The sequence below is a fragment of the Cyprinus carpio genome, chromosome A8 (genome assembly GCF_018340385.1).
Source record: "Cyprinus carpio isolate SPL01 chromosome A8, ASM1834038v1, whole genome shotgun sequence".
Taxonomy (NCBI): Eukaryota; Metazoa; Chordata; class Actinopteri; order Cypriniformes; family Cyprinidae; genus Cyprinus; species Cyprinus carpio.
The window spans coordinates 2,919,076-2,931,981 of NC_056579.1; the positions used below are offsets into that span (position 1 = coordinate 2,919,076).

Sequence of the window (12,906 nt, forward strand, 5' to 3'; positions counted from 1 at the left end):
ATTGATAAAGTATTTGTTAATGAAAATGTATACTTTTTTTAATATTTAAATATTAAATATTTAAAATAATTAATATTTAAATACTATTTAAAAATGGTTTGAAAAAAGTATGGATGATGGATCAGTCCGTGTTTCTAAGAAAAACTTCAATGCCTCCATTAACGTCTGTGTTTTCTGTCTGTTCTGCTCCAGATCGCCGCTCGTACTTTAGGTGACCTGGTGAAGAAACTAGGTGAGAAGATCCTGCCTGAAATCATTCCCATCCTGGAGGAGGGTCTGCGCTCGGATAAGAGCGACGAGAGGCAGGGCGTGTGTATCGGCCTCAGCGAGATCATGAAGTCCACCAGCAAAGACGCAGTGAGTTGCAGCTGATAAATAATGCTCAGCGGGTTCCTTCTGTTCACATCCTCGTGGTAAAGCGGTGTTTTTGTGTCAGGTTCTGGTGTTCTCCGAGTCTCTGGTTCCCACCGTGCGTAAGGCCCTGTGTGATCCTCTAGAGGAGGTTCGTGAAGCGGCTGCCAAAACCTTCGAGCAGCTCCACACCACCATCGGTCACCAGGCCCTCGACGACATCCTGCCTATGCTTCTCAAACAACTGGTGCGGCCTCCTTCCCACAATCCCTGCGTTTACTTTGCATCGTTGAGAATATAAAGAAAGATCAGACATTTAAATAATTGATAAGCGATTAAACAATATTAAAGATATAGTTCACCCTCAACTTGTTCCAAACCTGTGTTAGTTTGGTGGGCAACCAAACAGCTGACGGTAGCCATTGACTTCCATAGTATTTTTTTCCGTACTGTGGAAGTCAATGGCTACCGGCAGCTGTTCAGTTACCAGCATTCTTCAAAATGTCATCTTTTGTGTTCAGCAGCTGAAAGAAATGCATACAGGTTGAGTTAATGATGACAGAATTGTAATTTTTGGGTGAACTGCCTTTTTAAGAAACAAAAGATAATGTAAATTAATGGGTTTTTGAATGAAGAATCCTGTGCTCAGCAAAGCTGCATTTGTTTGATCAAAAATACAGTAAAACCATAATATTGTGGATTATTACTACAATTTGTAATACAAAAATGTTACTTATTTTCAGCATCATTACTCCAGTCTTCAATCTCACATGATCCTTCAAAAATCATTCTAATATGCTGATTTGCTGCTGCTTTGGAAAATTTTACACATCTTGTTGACCCCAAACTTTTGAACAGTAGTTTAGTTCTCTACGTCTCAGTCTGCTTTAAAACAGTATGCATGGTGAAACGCATTAAAACATACTTTTGGCTTTTTGTTGCAGGAGGATGAAGAGACGTCAGAGTTTGCGCTGGATGGATTGAAACAGGTGATGGCTGTGAAGAGTCGATCTGTCCTGCCTTACCTGGTGCCTAAGGTGAGTTCTCTTCACTAGCGGCCTTTCTCAACTAATCTGTGCAAAAACATAGATTTATAAGTTTGTATATCCAGACTTTTGACTAACAAAGTCAGCGTAATTAAATGCTTTTTCTGGCTTAGAAATGACTACTTTAGGCTAGAAAAATGACATTTAAAGTGACCAACCATAGTTTGTAATTATTTACAGTATTTTAATTTTGTGTATCTAAGATTAATCCCTTGATGTTTCAAAGGTTTGATCTTACAAACCTTGCAAAACCTTGCTATAAACCTATGCCACCTATTATAAGTGCCCAATACCAGTGTTATTGTATTGCCATTGATATACTATTATAGTTTTGTTAATATATTGAATTAGATATTTTCAGTTTTCACGTTTTGTTGTGTTTTTGTCATTTTTATTAGTTTATATATATATTTAAATGTAAAAAAAAGTATGCATATATATTTATATTAGTATATTAGGCTGCATGATTAATCAAATGCGATCAATCGCGATTGTCATGCACATTTTGTCAGTAAAGCTGGTTCTGTGATTAGTAGTAAATCTCCATCACCTGCTGTCAGGTGGAGCAGCATTTACTACACAGAGCCGTAGTTCACTGACAAGCTACGCAGAATCACGTTCATAATCACAGACGATATAATCGCACGGTTATGAAATCAACGATGTTTTTTTTGGTTTTGAAATGAGTACTTTAGGCTAGTAGGTTGACTTTTGATCTGTGTATTAAATGCTGCTCCATCTGAGAGCACGTAAAAATACCGCATTTAATAACATGTTTTTACTCCAAACTAATTTCATAACATCAGTCGAGTGTTTAAAATAAATCCTTCTGTGAGATGATGTGGCTTCTTACACAGAATAATTAAGGCACACGATATTTCATTGTATTCTAAGCCGTGATAATGTCGAGTGAGTGAGTGACATACAGCCAAGTATGGTGACCCATACTCAGAATTCATGCTCTGCATTTAACCCATCCAAAGTGCACACACACAGCAGTGAACACACACACACACACACACACTGTGAACAGTTATTTTAGTACTTCAACTAAACAAAATTATATAATGTTGGGAATGGCATAAAGCCAGCCAATCAGATTGGATCTTGCTGTTTTGAGAAAGCTCTTGCCTTTACTGTGTGCAGTCTGCATCATAGCATCTGTGGGCGTCTCAGACTGAGACTAGAATATTCCTTGCACTTGTTTACCTGTTGAGTTTGAACTCTATTCCAGATAGTGTTATTTAATGGTTTATTTTTATCCCCTGTAGCTGACGGCTCCTCCTGTAAACACGCGTGTCCTCGCCTTCCTGTCTGCGGTGGCGGGAGACGCTCTGACGCGACACCTCGGGGTGATTCTGCCCGCGCTGCTCTCCTCTCTCAAAGACAAGCTGGGCTCAGAGGAGTGCCTGCAGGTGAACACGACAGCTGTCAATCATTCCTATTGATGCATCACGCATCCATTACCGCTCAGAAAAATTTGAATAATTAAGATATTTTAATGTTTTTGAAAGACGTCTCTTCTTCTAACCATGTCTGCATTTATTTAATAAAAACATTCTATAAAAAAAAGTTATAATTTGATATACTTTTATGATTTAAAAAGTTTTTCTATGTGAATATATTGTAAAATGTAATTTATTTCTGTGATGCGCAGCTGTATTTTCAGCATCATTACTTCAGTCTTCAGTGTCACATGATCTTCAGAAATCATTCTAATATGATGATTTGCTGCTCAAGAAACATTTCTTATTATTATCAAAGTTGAAACTCAGCTAGGATGCATTAAATTGTTCTAAAGTGAGAGTAAAGACATTTATGATGTTTATTTTTCTGTTTCAAACAAATGCTGTTCTTTTGAACTTTCTGTTCGTTAAAGATTTCTGAAATAAAGCATCACGGTTTCCACAAAAAATGAAGCAGGACATCTGTTTTCAACATTGATAATAATCAGAAATGTTTCTTGAGCAGCAATAATTTCTGAAGATCGTGTGACACTGAAGACTGGAGTAATGATGCTGAAAATACAGCTTTGATGGCAGCAATAAATTATATTTTAACAGATATCTGCATAGAAAACAGCTATTTTAAATTAGGATAATATTTTACAATTTTCCAGTTTTACCATATTTTTGATCAAAATAAATGCAGCCTTTGTGAGCAGAAGAGACTTCTTTATAAAACATTGAATAATTGTAATAATTCTCACACTTTGACTAGTAATATACACGCTCTTCCCAGAAATGATTAGGAATCCGAATTGGCTGAGAGTGTAAATGTGGTGTTTCTGGTCTTCTGCAGGAGCTGAGCAACTGTCAGACTGTGATCCTCTCGGTGGAGGATGAAGTGGGCCAGAGAATCATCATCGAGGACCTGCTGGAGGCCACGCGAGGAGCAGACGCTGGGCTGAGGCAGGCGTCCGTCACCATCCTCAACGGGTACTTCTCTCGGACACGGCTGGACTACAGCGCTCACACACGCATACTGCTGTCCGGCCTCATTCATGCTGATGATGGACGACAACAATGATGTGGTGATCAGGAGGTGGTGGGACATCATCTACTTCATAAAGGTGGTGAGTGATGTGCTGTTAACCGTGTGCTTCAGCAAATCTTCTCAAAGCCTCTGTTGTTTATACCTGCTGTTATCATTGATCTGATGTGATCAATTCTGTTATTGTTTACTTGTTGTTTTTGATTGTTGAGTTTCTGTTGTTTATACATTGATAGACTAGTTTTGTGATCCTTGACCTGTTAGTATGAGTGTTAAGTTGGAGATGTTTTATAATTGACAAAAACCCTGTGTTTCTCTTAAAAAAAAAAAAAAAAAAAATGAAAATTAAGTATATGTATTTAAGTATTTTACATTGTTGCATATACAATACTGTTCAAAAGATTAAAGTCAGTTATTTTTTTTTTTTTTTAAGAATTAATACTTATTCAGCAAGGAATAAGTAAAGGCATTTATAATGTTACAAAATATTTCTATTTGAAAGAAATGCTGTTCTTTTTAACTTGATATTCTCAAAGAATCTTGAAAAGTAAAATGTATCAATAAATATTCGGTTTTTAACATTGATAATGATCAGAAATGTTTCTTGAGCTGCAAATCAGCATATTAGAATGATTTCTGAAGATCATGTGACACTGAAGACTGGAGCAATGAGGCTGAAAATTCAGCTTTGATCACAGAAATAAATTGTATTCTACAATATATTTAAATAAAAAACCAGTCATTTTAAATGGTAAAATAATTTCAGAATTTTTACTGTATTTTTGATCAAATAAATGCAGCCTTGATGAGCAGAAGAGACTTCTTTCTACTATATTTATTACTTGATTTATGCTAGTTTCACTGTGTTTGTGCGTGCTTGTGCAGAAACTGGATGCTGGCAGTCAGCTGTCCCTTATTGATGACCTGCACAGGGACATCCGCTCTGCAGCTGCTGAGGTCAAAGGTCAACACTTACCTGGCTTCTGTCTGCCCAAGAAGGTGAGAATCACTTACAGAGACACACTTGCCTTGGCAGCTAACTGAAATGCAAATAAGTTTTAGTTGAAGTGCTAAAATTACTAAAACTAAAAAGGAAATTAATATAAAGCTAAACAGAATTATTTAAAAAAGAATAATAATAATAATAAGGTTTTTAATAATTATGAATTGTTGCTTTATGAATATGGGATTTTTGAATATGAAAGTGTGTGGTTATTTTAAACAAACTTTTAAAAAGAATTTTCTGTAATTTAAATAAAATAGAAATATTAGATTTAAAAAAGACTTCAACTTAATAGAAAATTTTGCTTTGGCAACTAACTGAAAAGAAACTAAATTGGAAATAAAATGGTAAGTAGATTCCATTCTGAATGCAGCATTTATGAATGTGAAAGTATTGTTAACTAAAATTAAAGCTGAATAGAATTATAAAAAAGAAAAAAAATGACAAAAGCATATATAAGTATTAGATTTTAAAAACTGGCGAAGTTGGTAACTAACTTAAATTTAATTTGAAGTACTAAAATCACAAAAAATTAAAACCGAAATAAACTTAATTAAAGCTAAATAGAAATATAAAAATAAAAACCAATTTAAAGTTTTAAAAATATTCGATGAGTACAGTTTTTTTTTAGAAATTTTGCCTTGTCAGCTAACTGAAAGTGCTAAAATTACAAAAATAAAAAATAAATTAACATGAAAACTCAAAATATAAAAATAAGCTAATTCAAAATAGTAATAAATTCTGTAATAGCCCTGATATGACATGCTGTGTATGTTTCCTCAGGGAGTGACGTGTATTCTCCCCGTGCTGAGAGAGGGCGTGCTGACAGGAAGTCCGGAGCAGAAGGAGGAGGCGGCTCGTGCGCTGGGCGGAGTCATTAAACTGACATCAGCGGAGGCGCTCCGGCCCTCTGTGGTCAACATCACCGGACCGCTCATCCGTATCCTAGGAGACCGATTCGCTTGGACTGTGAAGACGGCTCTGCTGGATACGCTCACTCTGCTGCTGGCCAAAGTCAGTGTCCATTCCGTAGTCCTGATGCTGATGAAGGACCGCTCATAACTCACGCTCGTAACTCCTCTCTCTCGTGTGCAGGTGGGCATCGCTCTGAAACCCTTCCTGCCGCAGCTCCAGACCACCTTCCTGAAGGCCCTCCAGGACTCCAGCCGGGCCGTGAGGCTGCGGGCGGCAGAGTCTCTGGGTCAGCTGGTCTCCATACACACTAAAGTAGATCCACTGTTCACTGAACAGCTGTCGGCCATACGCAACGCAGAGGACTCTGGAGTCAGGTAAAAAAACAACAACACATGCACATTTCTGCAACAGTTACGGCATTAAGTTTGCAAATACACTTCTGAACTGGAATTAAGTCTTTTCTGCTTACCAGGGATGAATTTACTTCATCAAAAATACAGTAAAATCAGTAATATTGTGAAATATTATTACACTTTAAAAGAATCGTTTTATTTTTCAATATATTTTAAAATGTAATTTATTCCTGTGATGCAAAGCTGTATTTTCAGCATCATTACTCCAGTCTTCAGTGTCACATGATCTTCAGAAATCATTCTAATATGCTGATTTGCTGCTCAAGAAACATTTCTGATTATTATCAATGAAATAATAATTCAATTGTCGCCAATGTTAAACACGGTTGTTCTGCTTAAAGGGGTCATATGATGTTGCTAAAAAGAACGTTGTTGTGTATTTGGTGTAATGCAATGTGTTTATGTGGTTTAAGGTTCAAAAAACATATTATTTTCCATATTATGTACATTTTTGTTGCTCCTCAAAGCTCATCGTTCTGAAAAAGCGGGCTATGCGCTGATTGGCCCACTATCCAGTGCGTTGTGATTGGCCGAATGCCTCAAGCGTGTGACGGAAATGTTACGCCTCTTACCATACTGTGGTGCCGTCTCCTGGCACGACCAGACAAAACCAATAAAACCCATTACAAACGAGGCATTTGTTGCATCCAACTGGGACATAATTACTGATTATAATGACTTGTAGTGTGTTTTTATGTGTTGCGCTTATTATGTTTTTTTGTGAGCATAAAACCATGTCTGCATTTGTGATCGGAGAAACAACAAACAACCAGCCTACTCTACTGCTCAAAACTCACGTTTGAATCATCATTGGCAAATTCTTTAAATATGAAAAACGTACTTACAGGCTGAGAGTCAGAAGCGCCAGACTGTCCTTGCAAAATTGGAATTGCCCAACTTTATAAAAACAGACACCAGCATTGTAGGCTACTCATCTGAATATTTGGGTTGAACTGTTCCCGGAACAGTTTTGAACCACTGATTTCTAGTTGTGTCCTCTTTTGGAAGACCAAAGTAGTTTCGCTTTCACAACGAGAAACAGTGTCTCCACAACATGGCGCTGGCGGCAACAGTTTTAGGAGGGTGTGTTTGACCCTTAACTTTTATAAAGAATATCTCTTTGGATTTGAGACTTCAGTCTTTGCAACTTTACAGATCTTCTTTATTCACCAAGAGCTTGTCCACTCCAAAGAGAGAGAAAAAATTTAAAGTGCATCATATGACACCCTTAATATTTTGTGAAAACCTTGATACATTTTTTTTTTTTTTCAGGATTCTTTAAATAGAAATTTCAAAAGAACAGCATTTATTTTTGTACTGTCAATTTTTATCAATTTAATCAAACCTTGCTGAATAAAAGTGTTCATTTTCTTTAAAAACAAAAACTGATTCCAAACGTAGCCAATAAATAGTTGGACATGAAATATTGGTTTAGATTAAAAATATTTATTGAATACAAATGTATTTAATATTTTGATTTATTGTGTTATTGTTTTCCTTCTGCAGGGAGACGATGTTGCAGGCCCTGCGCTTCGTCATCCAGGGTGCAGGGGCAAAGGTCGACCCCACCATCAGGAAGAACATCACCACCACACTGCTAGGCATGCTGGGACATGATGAGGTACAGCTGCTAGTCAGGGTTATCATAGAGTAACAAAAATTTAATTCATAATTTAAAAAAGGAGAGGAGGAAAAAAATGCTCTGTTAATTGAAATTAAAAAAATACACTTTAAATGAATTAAACTAAAATAATATAAATTAAAAAAAAAACTTAAACTTTTTTTTTTTAAAGCTAGTTGCCCAGGCAACATTTCTGTTCTTCATATAGTTTAACTTAAAATACTAAAATAACTAAAATTTAAATAAATTTAATCAAAACTACATAGACATTTTTTTAAACAAAACCTAAAACTAATAAAAATGACAAAAATACTACAAAATTACTACAACATTTATAAAAAAAAAACAAAAAAAACATTTAAAACAGAAAAATATAAAAATAAAAACACTAGTAGTATCTTGATACTACAATAATACTGATAGTAGTGCATTTTTTATTTTAGTCGAAACATTAAATAAAACAAATATTTAAAGCAAATTAAAATATAATAATATATTATAATAATAAATATAATATATTTGTATATATATATATGTATTAAATATTAATACGTATTTAAATATATTAACATTTTATATTGACAATATATTATTATCTGAAAATATTGTTATTATAGTCTTAGACAATGCTATATATACATGTGTGTGTGTGTGTGTGTGTGTGTGTGTGTGTATATTTAAATTTATTGACGTTTATGTAAAATATTCCTATTATTATTTCTTTGCTTAAAGACATTTGCGAATATGAATGCATGTGTTCTTTGTCTTTAAAAGAGTAACTAGCACAGGATGTGGTTGTGTGAGCATGTCGTTGTTGCCTTACCTCTGTGTGTGCGTGTGTGCGTGTGTGTGTGTGTGTGCGTGTGTAGGATGCCACAAGAATGGCCTCAGCCGGCTGCGTTGGCGAGCTGTGTGCCTTCCTGTCAGAAGAGGAGCTCAGGAGTGTGTTACAGCAGCATGTCCTCGGTGAGATCATACACTGCCAGTGGTTTTGGACGAGATGCATCGAGATAAGCTCTTCAATCTAGAACTGAATCCAGAACATATGACGACTCTCTCATGTTATCTGTTTGTCTGCAGCGGATGCGTCAGGCGTGGACTGGATGGTGCGTCACGGCCGTAGTTTGGCTCTGGCTATCGCAGTGAAGTCCGCTCCTGATCAGCTGTGTTCAGAGGAGTACAGCTCGTCTGTGCTGGAGGCTGTCTTATCTAGTGCCACCGCAGACAGAGTAAGACACCGCAGTGAATCAGCAGAAAGACTGGCTCATGTTGGAACCCACTGGGGCCAAAAAAAAAGCCTTTTACAGTTTGTTCAGGGCCAAATAAATCTCAGAACTCATGAATATTCAAATATTCAACCTCTCAGACTTTCCTAAATCCACTGACTGGTTCTATCCTCATAAAAGCTCATCGAAGCAGCTTTGCATACTGAATAAAGCCCAGGGTTTCTTACACAGAATGACATACAGAATTTGATTTGAGTACTTTTCAGACCCGAGTAAGTACAGGAAAAGAGAAAACACTAGTATGGAAAAATATTCTGATTTATAAAATATTAAATTAAGAATTTCTAAAATAATAATAATTATTAAATTTAAATAAAAATTTAAAAAATATTAATTTATCATAGAAGCAGTGTTTTTTCATGACATTTAGAGCAGGCAATCAACATTTTAATAATCGTTTAACATGACTGAAGAAATTGTTAAATTATTGTAAACAGTGTATTGAAATGATATTGTAATCATAATACTGTTGATTTTGCCATGAATATAGCCATTGCTGCTGATATAGTGTTAAATCAAATCAATAAATGCATAAATAAAATCATTTATCTTATGTTAAGTATAGTCTGGAAAATTATTTGTTTAAACTTGAGACGTCTGGATGTGGTTTAACATCAGCCAATAGGATTCAATAAGATCTTGCCATTTTTGTGCACTGTGATGCAAACATTTGATTCTCATCTGTGTGTGTGTGTGTGTGTGTGTGTGTGTGTGTGTGTGTGTGTGTGTGTGTGTGTGTGTGTTCTGCAGATCCCCATCGCCTGCAGCGGCATCAGAGCCATGGGTTACCTGATGAGACACCAGCTCCGCTCCGGAGGACCGGAGAGCATCTCGCCCCGCATCATCACACAGTTCGTTAGGGTGAGACTGACTCCAGCATACACTGAGACGAACCGCCTGCCATACAGTAGTGTACAGATTACTGTAGAAGCCGCACTGCATACTTAATATGCTTGGTAACAAACCATGAGCAGCACTTTCGTTACAGTATTTATTAATTTTTGTTTGCATTAGTTAATAAAAATATAGCTGGTTATTGTTAGTAGTTTTAACTAGGGTCCCATGCGTAATAGTAAATGTTGAAATTAACGTAATAAATGCTTCAGAAGTATTTTTCATTGTTAGTTAATTAGTTTATCACAATATTGTTTCTGGTTCATTCGAGCACTTTGCATCATGGGATACAGTTTTGGCTGGATGATATGGACAAGAATATTATTTTGTTTCATATATTTCCATGTTGATACCGAAATATTAATTTTATACCAGGAAATGCATTTGACGTATCCGTTAGGACTCAAAAATGAACATAACCATAACTTTGTTTATAAGTAAACTAAATTTATGGACTTGTGAAATTCATTAGTTCCCTAATTCTGTGTTTTATTGCAAGTTTATAATTATAAAGGTTTCTAATAAAAATGAATTTAAAAAACTATTGATCACAATATAATCAGTGTTTTAAAATGTAATCAAATAAAAATATAAATCTGCAAATTATTTTTCTTGAGTTGTATAGTGTGTGTTAATAAAATGTATTTAAATATATCTTCGTTATAAGAAATCCCTTATAATAATAATAATAATAATAGTAAATCGGTGTCATGTTTTATTATTATTATTACTTTGAGAAGTAATTTTGCTAGATTGTGGTAATGTATTTCTGGCATAATTTCTACAAAGTTACTTTTTTTTTAAATGTTAAAATAAAAATAAAAACAAAAACTTCAATATCATGAAATGAATGTTTTTCGATACTGATTTATTGCGCTGGTTATATTCCATACGTATTCCATAAGATGTTTTTTGTATGCCATTGTGAGCAAACTCAAACACATTAGTTGGACTGACACGCATCAGAGATGTTGAGTTCCCCGTCTGCTGTGGCTCCTCCCACAGAGTCTGCAGAACCAGTCGAGTGACATTCGTCTGGTGACGGAGCGCGTGCTCTGGTGGGTGTGTAAGGAGGCGGAGACTCCCGCGCTGGAGCCCAGTCTGGTCAAACCGCTCATCAAAGCCCTGCTGGACAACACCAAGGACAAGAACACCAGCGTCCGAGCGCAGAGCGAACACACCCTCGTCAGCCTGCTGCGGCTGCGCCGGGGAGACGACGGCATGCAGGTCAGTCCCAGCATGCTGCTGATTTCTTCCAGGATTTCTCAAAGCTTTAAATAAAACAAAAAATTAGCACAGCCCTGCATCTTGAAAATAAAAAATAAAAGCCTAATAGTAGTACCTCATTTGATAATGCAAAGTTCAAAAATATAAATAAACAGTTTTTCACCATACAAGGATGCTTTTTCAAATGATATATATATGTATCAGTTTTAAATAATGCACTTATCAAAATAACAGAAGCAGTCAGATGTCAAAAGCTTTGGTTGTAAATGAAAAAAGAGTGTATTTAAAAAATTTATTGTTTAGCTTACAATCTGCAAAGGAGTGTAAAAATGTTCAAATACTCCATTTAATGTCACAGAACTTTACATAAACCAGTTTATAAATGAGCTTTTTTCACAAAATCTGACATTTCTGTGGCTGTTTGTGGTTTTTAGTTTATGGTTGCGTATTGAGGGATTTATTCAGTGTTGTAGTTTTTTGTGTGAAATTTTCAAATTTTGTTTATGAATATGCACATTTTCTCATATGATCTAAAATGTGTTAATATAAAAGTTTTTTATGCACATTTTAGGATTTAAACACACATCTTGCTGTTTCCATCCAGCATATAAAGCGGAAAATCTCTGTATCTCAACGTTACATGCCATTTCTGTATAATTACGGTGAAGTTTACTAGCAGTTTCTAAATGAAAACGTTTTTTTTGTTTTCAGTTTGGAATGTTAGGCACAATGTTCACAGCTTTTTTCTTTCATACAGTAAACACAGATCATTGATCAAAAAAACATCGTCGCCTCTGCGATTCGAATAACGTTTGCATGTGTAAATACGTTTCAGAGCATCAGTGCGATCCTGGACTCGGCCAGTAACGAGCTGCTGTCAGAATGTTACCGCAGATCCTTGAAGAAGATCTCCAGCCTTCCCGACTCCAACGAAGAGATCGATGACACCATCCTGACATGATGGACAGCCTCCGCTGCTCTGAATCCAGTCCTGTAGCCCTGCATCAGTCACACACACACACACACACACACTCTCCTCACGCTAGCTTTGACTCGTGTCATGTACATCACAAGGAAAACCTGGGAAAGTATTTATTGTGCTGAGCCCCTGAAATCATCATCTAAAATCTACATTTTCCTTTAATTGGGTGTTAAATTTGTAAACGTATATTTTTCGTTTGGTTTTCTTCTGAAAGATGAAGTATTATTAATTTGTGCCAATTCTCTTCAAACACTGATGTTCTGCTGGCCTTTTATATTTCGTTTGGATGGTGAGCAGTTTTTTGCTGTCGTGATTGATTTCTCCGTGTGTGTGAGAGACATGTGAGCCATTAACAACCCAAAGGATGTGATGCTGATTTTGGCCACTAATAATGGTTGTATGAAAAGAAAAAAAAAAAAAGAAAATTTGATTTAATAAACGGTTTGACTTAAAGAAATAACATTTGTTTGTGTTTTTAATGTTTTAATATTTAGTTTTGGGGTGGGGGGGGTGTTAAGAATGAATGAAATGCCTTTTTCTGTCTTCACTCCGTCTTGAATCGCGCTCACGGAAAGCGCTTGAGAAACAGTGTCTCCTTCATGGCGGGTTTTTTTTTTTTTTTTTTTGTCTCAAGGAAGAGATTTTATGACATTCACGTTACATGATTTGACTGAT

The 12,906-nt window shown here is 35.8% G+C and overlaps 1 protein-coding gene across 1 annotated transcript in view; it reads left to right on the forward strand.

Moving 5' to 3' along the window:
• gcn1 (GCN1 activator of EIF2AK4) overlaps positions 1–12,632 on the forward strand; it is a 48,791-nt gene extending 36,159 nt beyond the window's left edge. The window contains 15 exon segments of the mRNA XM_042761615.1: positions 193–357; positions 437–598; positions 1,296–1,388; positions 2,669–2,812; positions 3,699–3,896; positions 3,898–3,972; positions 4,776–4,889; positions 5,677–5,907; positions 5,989–6,182; positions 7,728–7,842; positions 8,712–8,808; positions 8,923–9,071; positions 9,879–9,989; positions 11,028–11,249; positions 12,085–12,632. Of these exon segments, the coding sequence (XP_042617549.1) occupies positions 193–357; positions 437–598; positions 1,296–1,388; positions 2,669–2,812; positions 3,699–3,896; positions 3,898–3,972; positions 4,776–4,889; positions 5,677–5,907; positions 5,989–6,182; positions 7,728–7,842; positions 8,712–8,808; positions 8,923–9,071; positions 9,879–9,989; positions 11,028–11,249; positions 12,085–12,210 (2,196 nt within the window). The 3' untranslated portion in view covers positions 12,211–12,632.
• Positions 12,633–12,906: the final 274 nt, after the last annotated feature.